This window comes from Rhodnius prolixus, unplaced genomic scaffold (genome assembly GCF_049639745.1).
Source record: "Rhodnius prolixus isolate KJV_2025 unplaced genomic scaffold, Rpr scaffold_7, whole genome shotgun sequence".
In the NCBI taxonomy this organism is placed as follows: domain Eukaryota; kingdom Metazoa; phylum Arthropoda; class Insecta; order Hemiptera; family Reduviidae; genus Rhodnius; species Rhodnius prolixus.
The window spans coordinates 17,045,752-17,071,253 of NW_027411582.1; the positions used below are offsets into that span (position 1 = coordinate 17,045,752).

General features: G+C 34.1%; 1 protein-coding gene and 1 long non-coding RNA gene across 4 annotated transcripts in view; one reads left to right on the forward strand and one right to left on the reverse strand.

The window, feature by feature from the left end:
* Positions 1 to 1,427: 1,427 nt before the first annotated feature.
* Positions 1,428 to 25,502, reverse strand: part of LOC141447090 (uncharacterized) — a 67,526-nt gene continuing 43,451 nt past the window's right edge. The window contains exon 2 of the long non-coding RNA XR_012454136.1: positions 1,428 to 3,224. This is a non-coding gene — a long non-coding RNA (uncharacterized lncRNA). The remainder of the gene's footprint in view (positions 3,225 to 25,502) is intronic.
* The window catches only part of LOC141447079 (protein Skeletor, isoforms B/C), a 186,912-nt gene continuing 184,454 nt past the window's right edge, over positions 23,045 to 25,502 (forward strand). For 2 of the 3 annotated variants that reach the window (XM_074114269.1, XM_074114271.1), the window contains exon 1: positions 23,045 to 23,380. In XM_074114269.1, the coding sequence (XP_073970370.1) occupies positions 23,335 to 23,380 (46 nt within the window). In that variant the 5' untranslated portion in view covers positions 23,045 to 23,334. The remainder of the gene's footprint in view (positions 23,381 to 25,502) is intronic. The other variant, XM_074114272.1, reaches the window with a different exon arrangement.

Sequence of the window (25,502 nt, forward strand, 5' to 3'; positions counted from 1 at the left end):
GGTTATCATTTAAGCAATACTGATAATTTAATTAACCTACATGTTTTACTTACCTTTTTTATTACATCAATAAATAAAAAGTCGATATTTCAAACAGAACCATCGCTAATTTTCTTGACAACTATTATCGAAATGTTGTAAGTAACTTATCTTTAAAGATTCATTTTTCACTTAACTTCAGTATATTTTTTTTAAAAAAAAGGAATAATTTTAATTTTTTTGCAGAATGTTTTAAACATCAGAATTGATGTATTTTACTGATTAGTTATTTATCAGCAGTCAGAGTAGATATCCACAGCCAAGTAGGAAAAACACTGATATTTTTTGAATTATCATGTTTTTAAAATTGTCAATATCTCCTCTTTTTTTTTTAAGGTGGTGTAAGTTTCCTACATCCGAATTAGATTTAAGAAAAGGTTAATGATTTTGTTGCAGTGGATTCCAAATTCTCTTCAGGCTAAGGCAAAAAAAAAGAAAGTATTTTTTATAGCCTAAGAAAAGCCCTTTGATCCGTAAGAGATGACATTTTCACACATTTTTTTGGTATATATGAGACCAGTTTTCTCCCAAGCATTAAATACACAAGGAAAAGAGAGTTTCCTTAAAAGTATCTTCTTAAAAGTTACCTAAAGAATTTATAAACATTTTTCAGTTGATATAAAGAAAATTAAGAAATACTTAAGATCAACAATGAATGATATCCCTGGCAATTTAGGAGAACCATTAATGTTATAGAAAAATTTTAGAAAATTTTCGCCGAGATGAATTTAGTAAAAAACACACACACATTGTGATAGTTTATAAAAAAAAAGATGCTGGTTTGAAATACTGGATAAATAATAGGTATATTTTAAATAACCTTTAATTTTTTGATCTTAATACTTGACCAACCCTAAACAACTTATTGCTGATTAATTATTTGAGGGTCGATGGTTTTACTTTTAATTTTATTTGTTACTTTTTTAATGAACCTATTAGAATAATTTTAACATGTACACTTGGTCACTTTTGTTAAAGAGTAAATTAAAATAATGATGATGAGTACTTTTTAAATTCTTTTAATTCCTACTCCGCATGCCCTGTACTAACATGATATGTAAAAGTCTAGCCAACCTTTCAAGGAATAAATATTAACTTACATTATGTAGTTGATGTTTGGGATTGTGAAAATTAATACTTTTAGCTCAGGAAACAAAGAAGAAAATATGTACACTGAAGAGTCTTTTGAAAAATTCCTGAACATTAAAAAAATTTTGATTGTTTTTATTGATTTTATATTCACTCTACACTTCCATAAAGTTTTCTTGTCAACTAAGTTAACGTTTTTGTTCTAAACAATAATGATTGCTCAGATTTGTACAATACATCAATCTTATAAATAATTAATTTAACAAGAGACACATGTAGCTAAAAACAGCATTGTTATGTTACTTAAGCTTCTTTCAAGCAATAACACTGCCTGAGATCAAAACTACTTTAATTATTGTTTTTTTAAATAAGATCATTAACAATTTTCAATTAATACATTAAATTTAATGGAGAATTAACATCGGAGCTTTCATTAAACAACAAACGACTTATCTGCACCATGATACTCAAACCTGTCTAGCAGGGATGGATTTTCCTACAGGCTAACCTCAAGATCAAGAGGTGCCTTCATTCAAATTGTTAGCAAAATTAAAATTACACTATTCTAAAAGCAGTACCAATAACAACATGTTTCATTTAACATATTGATATATATCACAGTAGTGATGTATTTTATTATCTCTCATGTAATTTACAAACTTAAAAATGGGAGGTGAAAGAGCCTCATAAGTGGTATAGCCTAGGTCCTCTTTTCATCTAAATCCGGCCCTGCTTTCTAGACATGCGGAATGGAACTTTAGCGCTCAGCCAAAACTTCCAATATCTACAGAAGTTAATTTTTCAATTAAAAACGCCCCATCGAATCGCTTAATTTTCTTTACTTTGTCTCTAACTCTACTATTGCACCAAATTTCTAAGTTCCCTGTGTAACAAAAGCTATGCCAAGTTCCATGCCTCGATTTCCTCACATTCTAACCCTCTTGTGACTGATTGCATTACCAGGAAATCTTGCAAAACAGTTGAAGCGCCGATGACCAAGTGATCTAAATGAAGTAAGTGCCAGTACAAAGTATTAAAAAATTAGTTGGATTCTCCCCTCATGCTACTCAACTATGAACTATGTTTTAACAGCTTCACTTGTTGCAGAAATGTACTGCAGTTTTAAAAATAAATAAAGTTAAAACAAATTAAATTATTTTAATTATTTACGTAATTTGTTGTAGCGTAAGGATTATTTGTTGACATTAGTACAAATCTAACGAAGGGAATACAACTTAAGAAAAAGATGTAGAAATTTAAAAGCATATTACACTTTTTCTATTACACTGCCTTACTTTACACCTCTAAATAGTTTACTAAAAAAATTACAGGTAATGACTGAAAGTTCCTCCAGAACTTTGACTTATTAAGTAGTAATTAGATTTAATATTTACTAGATCTAAAGCTAATAAGAACCATTTTTATGAATGGTGAAGAAAAATAAGTAAGCTAGAGAGAGAGAAATTCTAAATTAGTCAAAAGACCATGATATAATTGAAAAGCTGAAGATGGTTTTATCCACCAGTACATTTTATGCTTTATAGAATGAAGGTACTACAGGATTTTAATTTTAAGGTCTGCGTTTGTCATTAAAACCACTAAATAGAGGAATATTTGTTAAATTGTAGTGCCCGAAACCTCTATCAGTTCTGTGCCGGCTTCCGGACGTTGCTCTTTTATTAAAAACAACAGTATCCAATGTTTACTATCCATCAATAGGCGGCCAGCTTCCTAGAGGTGTTAATAAAGAAAATTCTAGGACAGTCTGTACTCGAACTTGGATATCTCTCCGCTTGGTAATCTAATTCACTTCGCTTATCTCTTCTAAGTTTACATATTTTATCTTCTTAAATCTGACTTTATTAATTATAATTGCCTTAACTTCTTTATACTAAAAAAGAAAACTTATTTCTTCCTGATTTTTACCATAATTCCCACATTTAAAGCAGTGTGCTTGGTCAAACATTCTTTAATACATCTTGATCTTACATATTATCCTTCCCAAATCTCCATTACTTTCGCAGCTTTCTAAGTTGGCTGAGAATATCGCATGGATCCTCATCTTATCTTCTCTTAATTAAACACCAAGATGGCTCCTAGAATTATAAAACAAAATTTTACAGATGTTATTCATTTATTATTTAATTGTTCACAACTGTTGGATTAAACTAGATAAAAAGGTTTAAATGAAATTGGATTCTTATTCATATTTATATCAAATTTAAAAAGAAAAAAAAGCAGAAAATTTTAAATAAAGTTATTTCATGGAAAAAATGAAACAGAATTCTAGAACTTGTTTATTATTGATAATAAATTTCTTGTATTGGAACGTTTAAATACTTAGCAATTAAGATAATTGCAGTCGCCTCATTAGACTGATTTTCTTTTAAGATAATGGTAAAGGTGACGTTGTTTATTCACAACTTATATTTTTACTGAAGAGATTATTTATTTATTTAATTGGTACAATAACATCTGTTATAAATACTCATGACTGAGTAGCACAATAGAAAGTTGGCAGATATTTGTTTTTGGAGTTAACCAGTGTTCGCTAACTAAACGCTAGAATAGAAAGATACTGTATTTTGTGAAATTAACTCTTTTTTTCTACGGAGGTGAAGAATAGTAGTGCCGGCCTCTCTTTAAAAATACTGGCTAAAACACTTTCTATTTCTAACACTAGTATTCGCTGATGCACTTAGTATTTCTTCAGAGCTAGGTTTGATTGGACACTCCTGTCTAAGACTAAAGGACTATATCTATCTGAGGCGCAATTTTGGCTTCTTAAGTTCATAGAATATTCCTCAAAGTCCAGCGTTGTCCTGTTTTGGACAGAATCTACGAAAGTGCATGCTCTGACAAGCGACAATCATATTAAATGGTACGTATAATCTTGCTGAGCTTACACGTTCTCATCATCGCGAGTGCCAATAGTGTTGTATGCCCATCTAGAAGCGGCGACACTTTTTTTTGATTGGCTTTCGCCGTACAGCCAGCATCGTCTAGGTGCTTATCACTAGAATGTCACTCACTCTCCATTCATACTTATAAATACATTCTCTTCACACATTCATCCCTCTACTATATACAACTATTTACATGAACCTTACAACTAATGGATGGATCAGTACTCTATATTCCTGCCATCCTTATAGCTTAACCGAAATTAAAATCACGTAATCCTTCTGTAATCATTTTCTTGCATTCATTCTAATCGGCTATAACTTTTAAATATATTCATATTTCATTGCTAGCTCCTCTATAGACTTAAGCACATACGAGGTGTGTTCAAAAAGTAACGGGAATTTTCGTTTTTTGAAAAAATATTTATTTATTCATCTACATTAATATTGTCGCCTTCAAAGTAGTCCCCTTCGCATACAATACACTTGTGCCAGCGCTTTTTCCAATCCTCGAAACACTTCTGAAACTCGATCTTTGTGATAGCTTTCAGCTCTTTCAGCGATTCGCTTTTAATGTCATCTATGCTTGTAAAACGACGGCCTTTTAATGTTCTCTTTATGTTTGGAAATAGAAAAAAGTCACATGGAGCCATGTCTGGCGAATATGGAGGCTGGGGCATCGTTAAAGTTTTGTTTTTGGCCAAAAATTCACGAACAAGCAATGAAGTGTGAGCAGGTGCATTATCGTGGTGCAAAATCCATGAATTGTTTTGCCACAAATCCGGGCGTTTTTTTCGGATTGCTTCACGCAAACGGCGTTGAACTTGTAGGTAGTACTTCTTATTGATTGTTTGACCTTGTGGCAAGAATTCATGATGCACTATGCCATTAAAATCGAAAAACACAGTGAGCATAACCTTCACATTCGACCGCACTTGTCGAGCCTTTTTCGGTCTTGGCGATCCAGAATGCCTCCACTGGGACGATTGAGCCTTAGTTTCGACATCATATCCGTAAACCCATGTTTCGTCACCTGTTATAACACGTTTCAGTAGATCCGCATCGTTGTCGACTTCATTGAGTGACTCTTGAGCAACTTCCATTCTCCAAATTCCATTGCTTAACACATTAAGCACATAGATGTTGGTGGAGAATACTATGTCTTCGTAGCGAAATGTGCATCTAAATACCTGTATAGTTATGTCGTCAAAAACATTCGTTTCCTTTCTACTGCATAACGTGGTCATATCATTATTATACTATGTTTGAAGCGACACTTTAAGCATTTCTTATCGAAGTAGACAGATTTAGGCCAGTTTTTAGAAGATCCGTGTTTTTTTTTGCCAATGAAGAAAAATAAATTATATAAGCGAGAGAGTTGAGAGTAATTCTAAATTAGTTAAGACGATGCTATACTTGAGCAGTTGGGGATAGGTTATTTTTTAAAAACCTTATATCATACCTAGGCTTTGCTAACAGCGTTAAAGGATTGCTTTAACTGAGAAAAATACATTCAACTGGAAAATCCTCTTTTATGTGATGCTGTTGTTATTGGTTAAAAGACTGCCATCTATCTTAAATGTAAAGGATAGGAAAGAGTATTCAAATAAATAAATATTTGAAGTCTAACTTAATACTTTTTATGCTTCCACAAAGTAAAAAGCTTCAAATCTGTTAAATTGAAAAAGGAAAAGATTCCATTCATTTTATTGGCAATGCTTTTAAATGAAATTTAATGGTTATAAAGTAGTTGTACAAATGCAAAACTAGATCAATAACTGTTTAGTAGTACATATATGTTATTGAGTTGACAGAATGTCTATTGAATCTACTATAAGTACGCATTGGAGCGAAAATGAACTTAACAAGGGAGTTGGTGAATGTGGATAACAAAAAGAGCTGTTAGTGCGAATGAAGAATGAATATAGGGGAGAGGTTCTCTTCCCTCCCCGTCTTGCTTGCATAGCCTAGTCAGCAGCATAAGCAAGAGCGGCGATATCCCAAAGGGAGGAGGATTGGCAAGGGTTGGCTGAAGTTCCCTGTCCTGGGTACGCGTGCCTTACAATGTCACGCTGTTTAACGTACCACCCTCAACTGTATTCGAGTATATCCCTTCAATGTTCTTTTTCCTTTTGCTTCTAAATTTAATGATAATAAAGTCCTACTTATTTTCATATTAAACAAGCCAATCGTCTTTATTTCATATTAGCTGAAGCAAAGATTAATCCTGAATGTAGATTTTACAATGTCTGCTTTTGACTATTTATTAAATAAAATTAACTTATTCTTTCTTTCAATAACCAACCATAATGTATTTTAAATTAATAGAATTATCAGATTCACTTTTTCTCTAATCTGCATTTCGTTCTCTAATCGACAATTAGGCACTTTACTTTCTTCTTTAATACTTTTCTCTGCTTGTTTCTTTCTACCAGTCGAAGTTTCCTCTGAGATGATTCAGTCAATCTAAAGGAAAAGCATTTCACCACATCAGCATAGATGACCATATAGAAGGCCATAAGCATGATGATGGTATGTGCGAATATGATGCTAAAGAGTACAAGAAACTGTCCTTTATAGATTTGGAAAAAGCATATGATACACCATCATGACGTACAATAAGATAAAATTTATTATAATGTTCAGAAAAGTATCGCTAATGGCCTGATGTTTCTGGAAAAATGGTTAATACTAAATAAGTTATCTTTGAATAAAGGGAAAACCACAACAAAGGTTTTTAATCTAATTCAAGAACAAAATGACCCACCTGTCAAGTTTTTAGGCATTACTATAGATTCAAATCTCTCCTGGAAAGGTCATCACATACAGGTGCTGAGTGGTAAGCTGGCACGATTGATTTACCTATTTAAAAAGCTGAGAGATGTGATATCTCTGGAGGTTCTGAAAACAGCGTATTTCGGATTGTTCCAATCCAAGTTGAGTTATTCACTGTTACTATGGGGAGCAGCCTCAGATGCAAAAATCATATTTAAAATGCAGAAAAAGGCCTTACGGATCATGTTTCACAGCAGAAAAATGGACAGCTGTAAACCATTATTTAAGGAGAATAGGATATTAACATTACCGTCGTTATTTATGTATGCTAATATAATGCATATAAAAAACAACGAAAAAAATGTTTTAAGAACTGATGAACATTCCTACAATTTAAGAAGCAAAAATGACTTACATTTGCCTAGAAGGAGATTGTGTAGGTCCGACAAGGCGCCGGGCATGATGGCCGCCAGGATGTTCAAGAAAATTCATCAATCAATAAGAAATACAGAAAATAAGGCATTTCAGAAAATTATTAAAGACTTTTTATTGAATAATACATTTTATAAAATAGAGGACTTCTTGACCAGTAAATAGAATGTTACTCATTTCAAAGTTAAGTGTACTAACATTGACGGATCAGTCCAATGTTTATTATAACTAGTTTATTATGATTATTATGACGAGCCTATTGTATGTGAAACACATACTCGTATGTACAGGCAAAATATAATATATTCTATTCTACAATATGTTAAGCTTTTAATTTTAATTTGTACCGAAAAGAACTTGGTTAAAGCTGCCCAAATTTGACTTTATTCATTTTGCTAACATATATTTCAAAAATACAAGATACGTCTTCAAGCAATAAAAAAAAAAGCTAAGATGAGATGTTGGTCACTTGCAAAGGATGAGCTCAAGACTTTTCAAGAAATGGTTATGTTGGATATCCCAGTACGAAGGAAGTTAGGTGGCTCGAGTTAGCAGTAAAGGAATGGTTTGGAAGAGGAAATGGTAGTTTGAGGTCTAAGAGATAAGGGATGTCCAGGATAGAGGGAAACGGGATGATGCACTTTAAATTATACGAGGGTCGTTTGAAAAGTCCGTGCAAAGTCAGAGAGATAGCACCACTGGCGCGTATCGAGGTTATGTTTAGTTAGTAGCATCTCTTGGAAGAACACACACCAAGTTTCAGCCAGATCGGTCTATTTCTTTGTGTTTAGCATTCGTTTGAATCGAGGAAGTCGATTGATTTTCAAAAAATGGACGAAAAAGAATTTCGTGTGTTGATTAAACACTACTTTATGAAAGGCAAAACGCCTCAGGAGACTAAAGAGAAGCTTGATAAACATTATGGTGACTCTGCACCTTCGATTAGAACAGTTTATAAGTGGTTTCAAAATTTTCGGAGTGGCCATATGGGCACAAGTGACGCTGAACGTTCTGGACGCCCTGTTGAGGTTACTACTCCAGAAATCATTGATAATATCCATGATATGGTGATGGATGACAGAAGAGTGAAGGTGCGTGAGATTGCTAGTGCTGTGGGCATCTCGAATGAACGGGTACATAATATTTTGCATCTACATTTGGACATGACAAAGCTATCCGCAAGATGGGTGCCGCGATTGCTCACGCTTGACCAAAAACGAAATCGTGTGAAGTGTTGCAAGGACGGTTTGCAGCTGTTCCAGAAGAATCCGCAGGACTTTAAGCGTCGTTTCGTCACTGTGGATGAAACATGGATACATCACTACACTCCTGAGACCAAAGAACAATCTAAACAATGGGTTGCCAAGGGGGAATCTGCGCCAAAAAAGGCGAAGACCGTTCCTTCGGCCGGAAAGATTATGGCGACTGTCTTTTGGGATTCGCAAGGAATAATCCTCATCGACTATCTGTAAAAGGGTAAAACTATTGCAGGTGCATATTATTCATCGTTATTGGACCGCTTGAAAACCGAGCTGCAAGAAAAACGCCCACGATTGGCCCACAAAAAAGTCCTTTTCCATCACGACAACACACCAGCTCACACCTCAGCAGTTGTGGTCGCAAAATTAATGGAAATAGGGTTCCAACTCGTTTCACATCCCCCTATTCTCCAGACTTGGCTCCCTCGGACTACTATTTGTTCCCCAATATGAAGAAATGGCTGGCGGGAAAAAGATTTTATTCAAACGAGGAGGTGATTGCAGAAACGAATGGCTATTTTTCAGACTTGGACAAATCCTATTATTCGGAAGGGATCAACAAACTAGAGCAGTGTTGGACGAAGTGTATAAGCCTAAAAGGAGACTATGTTGAAAAATAAAAAAGGTTTACCCCAAAAAATTAAGTAGTTTTTATTTTTGCACGGACTTTTCAAACGACCCTCGTACATGAACAATTTAAAAGAAAGGGAAGTGTATTTTGAAAATCTAAAGTATCTAGTTCAGTTAGACACCAATTTAACTACAATTAATTACTAGCAAATTTAATTCTGTATGAGACGGAGACACCTCTTTCGGGTTAAAGACCATCAAGCATTTAGCAACAATTCCTAGTTTAAAAAAAAAAACCTTTAAAAAATTCCATATTAATAACCGGGTGCTTTATTAAAACATTATTATTTACTAGAGGTCAGGTTAATAGAATCTGAATTGAAATGGGCTTTGGACTTGGCCCAACGTGGAAACGTGTCCTGGATATTATACAAGCTTGCTCCTTAATACAGCCATTTTAAACAACTGTTGCTTGTACCGTTAAAAGAATTCTTCTTTTTTTTTTCTTCTTGAATAATAAATTGGTGAGGAGCAACTAACATTATAATTAAATTTAAACACTTTGTTTACAATTTTTCACATATTTTAATATTAATTAATACCACTTGTAATGCATATTAAAAATCGAAACATATATTTTCATTTAATTTGATAGATAAAAATTTATCTGTATACTTTGGACTGGAAAAATACTAATGTTTTCTATATTTATTTATATGTACAGGGTGACCCAGTGAAAATGACCACATTTCTTTTTTGAATAACTGTGGTGGTAACACTGCTACAGGGACGAACGCGCGCTCCTGGGAGATTCCTGTTATCAACATTTTAGTAATCATGGAACGTTACACTGCAAAAGAACGAGCATTTTGTGTAGAAGCATATTTTCGAGATAAATCGGTTGTGAAAGTTCATAGAGCGTTTCGTAAACAGTTCAAAGTTAAAAGTAATGAATCTGTTCCTATGCGAAAATCGATCCTCAGGTGGGTTGAAAACTTCCGTGAAAGTGGCAAGACGACTGATAAGATTCATCCAGGTGCCAAAAGAACAGTTAGTACACCGGAAAACATCGGAAAAGTTTGCCAAGCAATAAAAATTAGTCCAACTCGTTCCGCTCGCCGTCACGCAGCTTCTTTAAAGTTATCAAGGGAATCTGTGCGTCGAATTCTAACCTCAGACTTGAACCACCATCCATATAAGTTGGTGATCACTCAAGAGTTGAAAGAAACTGATTACCGACAGAGATTACTTTTCGCCGAAAACATGCTAAAGAAATTGGACGATGGTGAGATTGATTTAAATAATCTTTTAATGAGCGATGAAGCTCATTTCGAACTCTCTGGATCGGTAAATAAAAAAAACTTTCGGTACTGGGCAAGTGGTAATCCCCAATTCATTCCAGAAAAACCGTTACATAGCCAACGAGTTACAGTATGGGCCGGTGTAGCGTCGTGGGGAATTATCGGACCGTATTTTTTCGACGGAACCGTCAATGGAGAGAGGTACAGGGAGATGTTAAACTTGTTCCTCATCCCCCAACTCCGCCGTAAACGTCGTTTGAATCGAACCTGGTTCCAGCAAGACGGGGCAACTTGTCACACCGCCGCTCTTACACTTGCGTTGTTGAAAGAAACGTTTGGAATTCGTTTATTGTCACGTTCTTCAGATTTCGCTTGGCCGCCTCGCTCGCCAGATTTGACGGTTCCAGATTTTTTTTCTGTGGGGGTATTTGAAAAGTCGTGTTTATGAAACCAAGCCCCGTGATCTAGAGGATTTAAAATCGAGGATTAGAGCCGAATTCGCAAAAATTTCGGCTTCCATGCTGAAGAAAGTATTCAAAAACTTCGTTTAACGATTGGAAGAATGTAAAGCCCAGAACGGTCATCATTTGAAGGATGTAATATTCCACAAATAATCTCCCATGTTTCTACTTTTCAAAGATTTTTTTGTTACTTTTATATCTATAATACTTTTGTTGTTATTAAAGAAATAAATGTGGTCATTTTCACTGGGTCACCCTTTATTATATGTTCTACTATTTTTAATTCTTGATTCGTAAGTTTGATTTGAAAAGTTTATATCACTTCCTTCTAGTAATATTTATACTCTTGATAACGTCCAAGGTTCGAGCATTCTTGAGAACCATTGACTTTAAGAATGTAAAGAGTAAAGAAAATTAATAAAAACAGCTGAGATCAATAGACAAAGAAAATTATCGAATTACAACGAATAATTAGGTACATTTAACTCAAAGTATAATGAAGAAATTATTTTTTTAGAGGTGTCAGAGCGATTAGCAGCTCATCCCTGACGGCCTTATTAGGTAAGGGAGGCGATTAAAAGTTACAAGTATTCAGAAAATTTACTGGGATGAAAAACTAGTCATAAGATCAATCGAACGAAGAGGAAGACAATAGTATTTTCCAACGTAAGGCCAAGAGATAAACTATCTCAGTGGCATTGAGGAAATTCTGGCTGTTAGAGAATTGTCTAAGCAAGATACAGTGGAAAGGTGAAGCTGTGATGGGTTTTGGTAAATTAGTGCAGTGTGGATCGTCGTTGCTTCCTAAATTTGAAAATATTTTAAAGTTTCATTGATATTTATTTAATCATTTTTTATCGTTTGTGTCGTGTGGTATTTACTGTTAGTTTTTATAATTGTTGTTGACCTTTTATAATTATTTAATTTGTTAAAGTTGTAATGTACTTAATCTTTAGTAATTTAAAGAAACTTGGACAAGATACGAGGTGTGTTCAAAAAGTAACGGGAATTTTCGTTTTTTGAAAAAAATATTTATTTATTCATCTACATTAATATTGTCGCCTTCAAAGTAGTCCCCTTCGCATACAATACACTTGTGCCAGCGCTTTTTCCAATCCTCGAAACACTTCTGAAACTCGATCTTTGTGATAGCTTTCAGCTCTTTCAGCGATTCGCTTTTAATGTCATTTATGCTTGTAAAACGACGGCCTTTTAATGTTCTCTTTATGTTTGGAAATAGAAAAAAGTCACATGGAGCCATGTCTGGCGAATATGGAGGCTGGGACATCGTTAAAGTTTTGTTTTTGGCCAAAAATTCACGAACAAGCAATGAAGTGTGAGCAGGTGCATTATCGTGGTGCAAAATCCATGAATTGTTTTGCCACATATCCGGGCGTTTTTTTCGGATTGCTTCACGCAAACGCGTTGAACTTGTAGGTAGTACTCCTTATTGATTGTTTGACCTTGTGGCAAGAATTCATGATGCACTATGCCATTAAAATCGAAGAACACAGTGAGCATAACCTTCACATTCGACCGCACTTGTCGAGCCTTTTTCGGTCTTGGCGATCCAGAATGCCTCCACTGGGACGATTGAGCCTTAGTTTCGACATCATATCCGTAAACCCAAGTTTCGTCACCTGTTATAACACGTTTCAGTAGATCCGCATCGTTGTCGACTTCATTGAGTGACTCTTGAGCAACTTCCATTCTCCGCTGTTTTTGTTCGAAATTCAACAATTTTGGAACAAATTTTGCTGCCACACGTTTCATACCCAAACCATCCGAAAAAATTTCATGGCATGAGCCAATTGATATGGCAACATCATCAGCGACTTCTCTGATTGTGATTCGGCGATCGTTCATAACCATTTCTTTCACTTTTTTCACGTTTTCATCGGTTGTTGATGTGCTTGAACGTCCAGGTCGTTCGTCATCTTCAACGTTTTCGCGGCCATCTTGGAAACGCTTATACCACTCGTAAATCCTTGTTTTACTCATAGCAGACTCACCATATGCCTTTATTAACATTTCACACATTTTATTTCATTTTTTACGCAAAATTTAATACAAATTCTTTGATCCATTTTTTTTAACAAACAAAAATCGCCAAGCTCGAAAAACACGTCTAACCTTAACGGCTGCCACTTAAGAAGTAAACAATGAATATTACTGAAAATTTTATCATACTTCAGGGGTATGTGTACCAACATAATAAAAAAATTTTACAATCAGACTCTCCAAACCCGCGAAATTTAAAAATTCCCGTTACTTTTTGAACACACCTCGTATCTCATGAGTGAGGATAATTCTATTTACAAAAAATAGTTCATGACTGTCAAGAAAAGATGAAATTAGATAAATTGCAACTAAGTAGGCTCACACTTTGCAAAAGAGAGTGCTTGCGGTTCAATTGGAGATCAGAGCTAGGTAATTTATGAATTAGATAACATTATTATTAGATTATAACAGTCAAGATCTGTTATATTCATATTCGGTAATCAAAAAGACCCAGCCTTAAGTCTTGGAATTCCAAAAAAGATTTTCAATACTCAGGTTTCTCTTACAAAAAGAGAACATTCTTTAATCATTAAAAGTTTTTTTTTTTTTAAATCTTTTATTGCAATTTACCACTGCAACAGTTGTTGCAACAAGCAAATATGGTGAAAGAGAAAAGAAATAAAAGAAAATCATGAGTGGAGAAGGCACCCAGTGGTGCCGCTCCAGTAACCTGCTTTGCTCTCACGATAAGAGAAGATCACGAGGCCATCTTCTCTTCAATCTCCTTAGAGGATTACCTGGTAATGTGGAGGAAGATAGGTGTTCTATGAGAGGATTAGGATGAGCTGCTGTAGAGGAATGAAATTTGAAGAAACGAGTGTTAGCAAGATCCTGTAATGAAAGGGATTTTGAGGTCATTATGGATGGTGAGGTTAGATACATAGAACGGAGCGTTAAGAAGTTTTCGAAGTATTTTTGGACTGTAATGTCTGGGAGGCGTAGTGAGTTGGAACGCTTAGTCGATCCCCATACTTCGATGCCGTATGACCAAATGGGTCGCAGTAACATTAGATATAAGAGTCTTTTGTTATCTAGGTTAAGTTTCGATCGTTTGTCAAGTAGTCTGGCGAGAAGTTTTGTAGCGCTGGTTAGTTTCTTGTTTTTTTTAGTCTAGTATGGGGGATTCCATGTCAACCGTTTGTCTAGGTGCAGTCCAAGGTAGCGTACTTTGTCCACAGTTAGTATACAGGAGTTTGGTTCAAGATGACAGGAGGTAGGATTTTCCGTCTAAGAGTAAATACTATAAACTTTGACTTCGTAACGTTGGTTTTGATTCTCCATTTGAAAAGCCAGTCCTGTAAGTGGTTGATGTGTGTTTGTAGAGTTTGTGTAGCGATAAGAGGATCGGAATGTGGAGATAAGATAGCAGTATCGTCAGCAAAAGTGGAGAGGATGGTATTTGGATATTGAGGTATGTCTGCTGTATATAAGGAGTAAAGGACCTAGGACACTGCTCTGAGGAACACCATCATCATCATCATTAAAAGTAGAATTATTTTCTGAGTATCAAATTAAATGAATAGGGATATTTCCTAAAAATATTCTATCTTAAAGAAGAAGTCAAAGTAAAGTAATACAATTAGAGTTAAACTTAAAAAAAGTAACCTTAAAAATTGAAAAAAAAAGAATCCTTTAACACGTCGCCCAATCTTCCAACTAATCGACAGCAGCTTATATACTCAAGTTGAAGGCAGTTTGACACTACTTACTCTAAGAGGACCTAAATCTTCTAATCCGCAATAACTACATCTTCTTTAGAACTTGAGTGTCTATACGAGTACTTTACCTTTGGGTATTTTTCTTGCTTTGTTTTTTAAGTGTAAACAAAATAAATTATCAAACATACTTATAGTAATTTTTATTTCCTTCCTTGACCATTGTATTCTGGTAAAATGTATTCAGATCAACAACCAGAAGAGCGATTCGAAAACATTTCTTAAAGCATTTATTTACTCTATTTATTTTATTCATTAGTTTTGTCGTTGTTGTTGATTTTAAGAGAAATCTAACATGGTGCAGTTTAAGGAGCTGGAAATTCCATGGACAAAGTGATCAGGTCTTTCCAGAAAGATCTTAGATGATAACAGAAAAACCAAAAGACCACCATAGGTAGTTCAAGGCTTCTTTTTGGACGTTTATTCCAAAGAAAAGTTTACATTGAATTGGGCAAAAATTTTCTCATAATGTTGGTCAGAGGACACTTGAAGATGTGAAAAATAATGCACATTTTATATCTACCTTTTTTTTTTTTTGTATTACATCTGATGGCCATGCTCAAAAGTCTGTTTGAAAATATAATTAGATACTTTCACGTTGGGGGAACAAAATATTGACTGTAGAATTTCACAGATTCTGTGTTTTGTTACACGAATCCTTTAAAAAAAAAAATACCTAAAGTGTTCCGATTCGAGGGCTGTAATCACCTAAGGGAATTGACAGCAACCATTCGGCCATATTTTCTAACAAATGTTATCATGTTGTAGCTTTATCCGTACTTAGCAGCTTGAGCGAAAAATATTTGTGCAGTACCTAACTACACTGAACACAGCCTGATTTCAAGAGATTGCTTTGTCTACATTGTACAAAGATATTAAGAGAAGAGCTTTATAAGAAAAAACATCGCTTCGATGGGTCTTTCATCTTAAGCAGCCAATCTATAGCTCTAAGAGCAAGCCTATGATAGGTCCAGCGAAATGAGCAGCTTGGTTAACAAGTATAAAATCAATATGTAAGTTATTTATCTTCAAAAGGTTAGGTTAACTTATACTTCCACAGACACAAGTCTCCTATTAAACTGTCAATGTTACGAGGGTCGTTTGAAAAGTCCGTGCAAAAATAAAAACTACTTAATTTTTTGGGGTAAACCTTTTTTATTTTTCAACATAGTCTCCTTTTAGGCTTATACACTTCGTCCAACGCTGCTCTAGTTTGTTGATCCCTTCCGAATAATAGGATTTGTCCAAGTCTGAAAAATAGCCATTCGTTTCTGCAAATCACCTCCTCGTTTGAATAAAATCTTTCTCCCGCCAGCCATTTCTTCATATTGGGGAACAAATAGTAGTCCGAGGGAGCCAAGTCTGGAGAATAGGGGGGATGTGAAACGAGTTGGAACCCTATTTCCATTAATTTTGCGACCACAACTGCTGAGGTATGAGCTGGTGTGTTGTCGTGATGGAAAAGGACTTTTTTGTGGGCCAATCGTGGGCGTTTTTCTTGCAGCTCGGTTTTCAAACGGTCCAATAACGTTCTTTAGATTGTTCTTTGGTCTCAGGAGTGTAGTGATGTATCCATGTTTCATCCACAGTGACGAAACGACGCTTAAAGTCCTGCGGATTCTTCTGGAACAGCTGCAAACCGTCCTTGCAACACTTCACACGATTTTGTTTTTGGTCAAGCGTGAGCAATCGCGGCACCCATCTTGCCGATAGCTTTGTCATGTCCAAATGTTGATGCAAAATATTATGTACCCGTTCATTCGAGATGCCCACAGCACTAGCAATCTCACGCACCTTCACTCTTCTGTCATCCATCACCATATCATGGATTTTATCAATGATTTCTGGAGTAGTAACCTCAACAGGGCGTCCAGAACGTTCAGCGTCACTTGTGCCCATATGGCCACTCCGAAAATTTTGAAACCACTTATAAACTGTTCTAATCGAAGGTGCAGAGTCACCATAATGTTTATCAAGCTTCTCTTTAGTCTCCTGAGGCGTTTTGCCTTTCATAAAGTAGTGTTTAATCAACACACGAAATTCTTTTTCGTCCATTTTTTGAAAATCACTCGACTTCCTCGATTCAAACGAATGCCAAACACAAAGAAATAGACCGATCTGGCTGAAACTTGGTGTGTGTTCTTCCAAGAGATGCTACTAACTAAACATAACCTCGATACGCGCCAGTGGTGCTATCTCTCTGACTTTGCACGGACTTTTCAAACGACTCTCGTACAGATGATCCTTCTTGATCCCACTTAATGTAATCAGGAATCTTACTTAATAATTTTAAAGGTAATTGGGAATATTCATAATATCGATGATAATAATAATTCTCTTAATAATATTCATATAAAAATACTTAGTAGTAAAGTAAAGTTAAAATTTGAGAGAAGTCAATAAGTTGAAATGGAATTTCCTTGTCGACAAAATTTGTAAAAACCATTTGCTCTGAGTAAATAAAAATAGTATTTATTTTATTTTTTAAATGCAGGCAAAAAAATTATTTGTTTAATTTCACCAAAATATACTTTTTATGTTTACTTTATTTTAATAACATTTTTTTTTTGTCAAAGGTATTTCTTTTTATTTTTACGAGTACACCAATGAAGAGGTAAATTCGGCTTCAACTTATTGTATTTGTATTTATGTAGCAGATCATCTTGACTATTTGAGATATTAGTTTTATTATTTTTTAAATTTGTTTCACCTGTCACTACCAGTGAATACATACAGAAACTCCCATTAATATTGGGACACCTATTACAAAATGATTTAAAAGGAAAATGAAAACAACATACAAAAGTTTGGAATTTTTTTTTTTTAAATTACATTAGCAACATCTGTAGAAATTATATATAAGTATAAATCGATGAAATTCCAAACTGTTAGGTAGTACTTTTTGAAAAAGTGTAAAATAAGGCTCTCAAAAATATTGGGACACCAGAAGTGCTAGAGTTTAAATGTTCAATATTTAAAATCTCCTACTATTTAATAATTGGTTGGTAATAATTTAATAATTGCTTTTTGACTTACAATAGCCCTCAAACGATCAGGCATAGGTGAAACAAGTTTTTGGTTAATTCAGGTGGTGTTTTTTTCCCATTCTTCCAGGAAACATCGTTTTAATTCATTTTTGTTAGATATTACTCGTTTACTTAAAGCACTAGCTAAATATTGCCATAAATGTTCAATGGGATTAAGATCTGGTGACTGCGGAGAGGTTTAGAATACTTTTGGGCAATTGTATAACAGTCACTGATGTATGTTCCAAGCCGTAGGTTTGGGGTCGTTGTCTTGGTAGAATTTAGAAGACCCTAAAATACCAAATGTTTGGGCACTTTTTTCAAATTATATTTTAATATATTACTATAAACCATTTTGTGCATCATTCCATCAATAAACACTAATTCTCCAAATCCTGATGCGGACATCCAGCCCCAAACCAGAACTAACCCACCTCCACTCGGAGGTGCAGCTTTAAAACCCTTTAAAGTTGGCTGTAAATTCTTCTTTTCGAGTTCAGCATTCGCTTTCCTCCAGACCATAACCCTTCCATCTGACTGAAAAACATTAAATTTTGATTCATCGCTAGAGTATATCATTCCAAAAGTCACTATTTACATTGGAATATTTTTCGGCAAATTTCACTCTCTTAACACGATTTATCTTACTGACAAAAGGATTCTTCCAGGCTACTCTACCATGATAGACGAGTTTTCTTAGCACTCTCGGAACTGTTTCTGCTCTTTTTTTGCTCTCTAAACATGTCAAAAATTTCACACTGAAGTTTTGGAGCACTAAGTCGGTGATCTTTTTTAATTCTTTTAATATATAACGCTGCTCTCTCTCAGAGAGCAGTTGAGGACGGCCTTTTTGTGGGGTTGAAACAATTCTTTTTTCTTTTTGGTAACGCTGAATGATGTTCCACGCAGTAGATGTTTTAGGTCCGATCAGTTTTTCCGTCTCTCTAACACTTTTTATTGTCTTTGTGCAAAGAAATTATAATATTTCTTTGTTCAATCGTTGTATTTGTATTTTTGCGCGACATGTTACACCTGGCTTGATTTATATAAACTAATTTAATTATTAATTTCATATTGAATATATGCTTAAGGTATGTATTTACAAATTGTATAAATATTGGCAAAACCTTGGACAAACTATAAATTATAATAGTGTCCCAATATTTATGAGAGGTAGAATTTGCTCTTATTATTAGGTATATATATTTTTTTGAATCTACCAAAACATTTTTATGTACTTATTTAAATAGTTTTTATTTAATTAATAGTAATTATAAAATGAAATGAATTTATAAAAATTTGAATAAATGGGTGCCACTTTTAATTTTCGTCAATTTTTAACTTCTGTATGTACTGTCCCAATGTTAATGGCAGTCACTGTAAATAAATGTATTAAGTCTTAACCTTTGGCAGCTGTTGCCCTAATATTACATTTTATTAAACAAACTTTTTGTTTTTAGGCATGTTCCAGAAAGAGTTCTTAAATGTGGTTTATTTGTTGCGTACAAGAATAGATCCATAATTTTGACATACAATTTTTACCTAGAAAATTCATTTAAAGACACTTTTGGGAGAGGTGAGAAGCAGTCTTTCCATTAAAGGACCATGTTTAGTACTTTTTATTGAATTTTAAGCCTCATCACCCGTTTCTGTAAATATTAATAGGAAATAAACAATGTAATACGAATTTTAAATTTAAAGATCATTAATTTGTTATAGAACCATTTGAATGAATAGGATGGTTTAGTTATTATGTTGTAAAGGGATTTGTAGCGTAGCCTTAGGTCTACTTACTTTGTCGTTTGGTTGTCTAGTTTAATTAGTATAATTAGTTTAAATAGTATTTATTGAGAGTCTGCAAGTTTTAAGAAGCAAAGAGTGTAGTAGAATGAAATGACAATTCAGTGTATAGTTTATGCAGCAATGAAAATAAGAAGTTAGATACACCAAATGAACAGGCAAATTTTTTCCTTCAACAGACAGTATGGAGTTTGTAACAATGAATTTGCGATAGTTAATGATTTTCTGAAATCAAAATTGGGAGACACTAAGGGCCATCTTAGTGATTAATTACTCAAAGGATAGAATATTACAATTATTAAAGTTTGATAGTTTTAAAGCAAAATGAAGAAGGTACATCAAAATAGATACACATCAAAACCTAGACTGTTTGAAAGATCAGAGATCATTTAATAGAATTTTACCTACTTAACTCCGGAACTTACTGGCCGTGGCCTATCTACGAGTTACTTGATGTCTGACCCGTTGAGCTGGGGATACATCTCCACTTTTATATTTTGTTGTTTACTAACCTCACTCGCGATTGGTGTCAGCATCAATGGTAGAAAAACTGTCCTTTCTTTATCTTTCTAAACTCAAATACTTTAGATCTGTTTTAAAATGCAATTTTTCTCTACTTCTAACATGGAGAGATGAGACAGATATGTACACTGTCTTTTTTTTTTAATTCAAGAGATAAATATGGATTTGATAACTTGAAGGCAGCAATTTCTTTATTAGTATTTATTATTTATTAAAAGATAAATATTGAGATCGCCCCACAAGGGAATAGGGTCTGGTATAACCCCATATGCATTAGGGTTAGCTAGCAAAACTACCAGCGGGAAATTGAAACTGATACAACTGGAATCCCATAGCTTTAGTATTATTATGATTACCCAAACCAATCATCATCATCATGAAGCATGAACAACAGTGGAGCAGTAGTATAATATTAGCATCATGATACAGCATAGTGTGTATATACACACAAGCATATGGCAACAGGTTCATCTTTAGCCACTCTGATTACAATCTACCCCCTTAATTATATCCTCAGATAGACTTGCCTCCCTCTTTGCAACGGTGTGCGCGTATGTGTGTGCGTGTGGACTGTTGTGTGCGTAAGCAGGAAGAGAGAGAGAGAGAGAAGAAATGACGCAATATACCCTTCATCGCTTCCCCATACTATAGAAGGATGACGACGACAGTTGTGCCTGGCTTCTGTAGGCCACCCCATTTCTCTATATTAGCATGTCGTCAATAGGACATTGTAAGATGGACTGGGTTATATGGGTGGGCGGCTGCTATGGCTATGGGTTTGGGTGGGTTTTAGTGGGTAGCATAGTACCCAGCAACTGGTGAACAATGTTACTACTGTATCATTGCCAATACTACTATATTATTGAGCTGTTTGTTTTATCATTGGTGCATTAAAATATTCATTTTTTATTACTTAATCACTGAATCAAAATTTATTACCCTTAATTGCTTTACCATTCAACTTTATGTGTTACTTATCTCTTAACACTTATAAGAGGTAGCACCGCAATCGGTGAGATTTGTAATTTTAAACTTTTTATTTCAATTTTATTGGCTAATCAGCGCAGTTTAACAGATTTGTACAGGTATTGACAAGCTGTTGCTGGCTGTAATTGGTTATATTCTACACCAACCAGGCAGGGCATTTACTTTTATAGAACTATCGATCTTATTTTAACATTTCTATTTGATCTGCGATTATTAAAAAATAAAAAAAAAAATACAGTTATATAAACGAGGATATGCCTTCTATCGTGAACGAAAATTTGAGAATTTCAACTAATATTTTTTGTTAAGTAAAAAGGCAAAAATTGTAAAACTTTAATTTACTTTAATTTTTAAACTTTAAAACTCCGCTTTTTTGGGCAGTTTTCGATAGTCAACCCTTATTCTAAAAAAATCCAAAACTAAATGAAATAAGTCATCAATTTACAATGAGAAGGTAAGAAAAAATACAAGAAATGATGAAATGACTATACTCATTAATAGCAGATTAAGAGTTGAATTTAAAAATTTTTTTATGATTTTATCGAATAAATAATAACAAAAAATAACTTTTTGAAGAAGATTTAATCTTCACAACAGTAATGTACAATTAACCTTGCCATTACCGAGATAGTATTAACTGTAATCTAATAATACAGATTTTCAATTTTGAATATTTACCAGAAATATCCGTTTTCCCCGAAGTCCGCAAAAATGTCTCTACATTATCTCTGCAGTCTCTGTTAGAGGTGGGTGCTGTGGTCTAGTGGTCAAGAGCGTAGGCTTTGTGTGTGAGAGGTCGCCAGTTCGAATCCCGTGTATGGCTAACTTTTTATTTGATAGAAAAAAATTGTTTACAGTAAAGTATGAGCTTCAGCCGCCCCGCCCGTGACACCTAATTGGTAGTTGGACGTTAAGCCACGCCTGGAAAAAATAGGCGATTACTAATTAATTAACTTATTCAGATCTAAAGAACATTATTCCAAGAGAATTGATTAAGGGGATGAGTATTCAGGTTTTCCTTTATAGTGACATTATTATTAATTGTAATGGCTTACCACTTGTACAATATTAATAAAAACAAATGTTATTTTAACATTTTCTGGCTAACGAATCTTAACTACTTAATTTGAAGTTCTTCGAGTTAAATGTTACACTAATGTTTAGACCCTGAAAAGAATATGACTGTTAGAACTGTGAAAGCAGTACTGAAAGAAGTTCGTACGAGTAGTAACGGCATGGTTTTTCATCTTTCTTTGCGAAATGATAGAATATTTTCTTTTAATGAAGTTAAAAATGAAAAAATAAATTTTATAGCATCCTAGAGAAAAAGGATTTCTTTATTTCCTATTTCTTGAATTTCAGGAAAAGAGGATGAGAAATTAGGAGAAAAAGAAAAAATAAAAGATAAGAGAATTATTGTGAAGAATAGGGTGAGAAAAGGAGGGAGACAGGAAAAATTAGCTTGTGTGTTTGTTTGGCAGTGTGTGTGTGGTGGTGTAGTGAAGGTATAAAGAGAAAACAACTTTTTCTCAATGTGAGAATTCGTTCGGAAGCTGGGTACAGATGAAGGGCGATAGAGAAAGGAGAAAAAAAAAAGAGAATATCTTAGAAAAGGACAGATAGAGTGGCCAAAGTGAGAAACCAAACCAGAGTCTCATTCTCTTCCCAGACACATACCTAACATTTCTCTGAGTAGGGTAGCCGCCTGGAACCGAAATAAAGAGGGAATGATTGGTATAAGGGGAGGGAGGTGGCGGGAGAGAGGATCGCCACTAGAGACGGCTAACAAAGAGAAAAGAGAGAATGGAGCAGCCTGTAGCCACTTCGTGAAAAAGGGAAGGAATAAACTATATAGCCATCCTTGTCTTCTTTCTTTTTTTTTTCTTTCTGGTGTGTAGCCGCTGCCGCCACTGTGGAGGCGGCAAGTAGAAAGTGAAAGAGTAGTAGTAGTTGGCCAGCCGGGGGTGGTGAAAGCAGCCGCACGCGCGCACGGGGTGGGCAAGTAGTAGAGTGAAAATGGCGGGCGTTGTCCGCGGACTACTGTCGGGTGGGTGGCTTTGGCGTGAGAGAGAGGGGGGCGTAGTCCCCGGGCCAGACAGCGGGGCTCCGACAGTCACGATTCGGCCGTCCTATCGGCAACATATTCACCAAAACCTCCCCACACAAGTTCACCAATATCTTCACACTAAAGCCACTAAACAACACAAATAATTAATTTTACAAGCTAAAGGGAAAAATAAAGTAAAACGACGAAGTTTTCATGTTTTAGACATTAAATTGTGAAAAAAAAGCATTTCTTTCAACACGATAATAGTGATTTTAAATTGTGTTTTCTCAATTTAAATTTAGTTTATTTACATATAAAATACTTTCTGATTGTATGCCCTCAGTATTATGCGCGGACCTTTGCTACTCATTACGGCAATTGTGCTCCAACTAGGTAAGTATCATAATTTTTTTTTGTTCTTTACAAATTGAAAATTAATTGAATAAAACAATTTAACCAAGAAATTAATAAATAATACCGAAAGAGGGCTTAAAAGTGCTTAAAATCAACAGGTTAATTACCTCTTAATTTTTTTCCCCCGTTGAAAAAATTCTTTAAGTGAGAATTATATATAAAAAAAAAACAGAAAAAACTTCCTTCAGAAATTATAAACAGGAAATCAAGTATACTTTATTTAAAATTATTGTTCTTAATTATTTGAAAAAGTTCAAAGAAAAGATTGGAATACATTTAAAAAAGTCTTTTTTTTGTTCTTTGAAAACAAAACTTATTAATTAGCTAATTTCGTTTTTTTTTTTTTAATTGTGGGGGGGGGGGGCGGAAGCTCCTGGAATTCCATTTGCGCTACAAATCCAGCAAATAAACCAATATGGCTGACTTATTTGTGTAAAAAAAAAAATCCACATTTTTTCTATAGAGATTTACGCTATTTAATGACTAATAATGGTAAAAAAAGGGAAGTATTGGGGGAACTAAATCGATTTGTCAAAATCGATTAAAAAATAAACATAAAATAACCTATTTCTAGCGTTAAATCTAATCCTAGTGAATGTTATGTGGAGTACAAGTAAATAAATAAATAAATAACGCCGGATATACCCTAACTTGTTACTTAAGATATCGATGAAGCCATAAAAGAGAATTCTAGCCAAATCTACTAACCGCATTGTCCAGTTAATAGTCTTAAAATAGGCTTTTCGAAATTAATTTGTGTATGAAACATGTGATCAAGTGGAAATTGAATATTAAAAAAGGGATTTCTGGAGACGCTACATTCAAAATCTTCAACAATGTTTTCAATTTTATTGAGAAAATCTTGAACTAAGTAAGTTTACAGTTTAAACTATTTCATGTAAAATTAAAACAAAGTACAAACTGGATTTTTCAATTGTTTCACTATTACACTTACAAAAAAAATTTGGGAACTTAAAAAAGGAAGAAGAAATGAATCAAAAATGAAGGAAATAGTAGAGCTGTCTGAACTGTACTTACTTTAAAAAAAAAAAAAACTATTAAATTATTAAGTACGATAATCTGAGATTCAAATTTAAATTTTATTATTTGCAGTTCTGAAAATGATGACACTCCTATTTATAAATCCATTCTCATAATCAGTGCAGCATGATATGCTAATTTATAGCATTTTTTTAGCATTCAAGATAGCGTAATATAATATAAGGATTTCAAATTTGAACAAAATCGGTATAGAAAAGAATTAATTAAAAATAATTTTCTGAGTACTTCTCAAAAACTTGGTTTAATTATTTGATGAGGGAGCTGTTAGGAAACCAATTTGAAAGAGCCATTTTTTAATAAATTATTTCCACAATATTAATTAAAATTAACATTCAGTAAAAGGAATAGGATTAGCTGAGTGGTTAGCGAATCGGGATTCCAACGCAGAGAACACAGGTTCGAATCCAGCTGCTGAGCCCTTAATTTTTTTTTTTTTTTTCTTACTAGCAGCTTCTTACAGCTCACTTGTCGCTGTGATGGGAACAGTGTTGCCTGAATGACAGTGCAACAGAAAAAAAGCTCAGATATTTACGCGTCTTAAATACCAAAAAAGTAAAATAAAAATATCCAGGCAAATAAAAAATTCAAATTAGACGAAAATATGAAGTAAAAACTTTACTGTAAAAACAGCAGTACCTATAATGGTAATAAAAATTAAGTATGGTAAACTAATTCGAGTTTTTGAAGAATTTGCGAGTTAGAAAATGGTGACTATTCATATCACTTTTTATTTTATTTTATTTACATTTGAGATTTCCTGAACTCGAAAATAATTTAGAAGCACAGAATCACTCATTCCAAAAATAATTATAATAATAAAAAGAAACGCTTTTTCGCGTTCTCAGAACCTAAAAAATCAAGAGTTCCAGTTGGAAGCTATATTAAAAATTAGCACGAAGACAATAACACATCTTTTGCAATAAATAAGAAAATGTAAAAATGATTTCGTAATTTAGAAATCCACAAATATGAATTTCCAGTGTGTAGTGCTTGAGGCAAAATTTGCCAATTTAGAAGTATGACTGAGGAATCCCTTCAC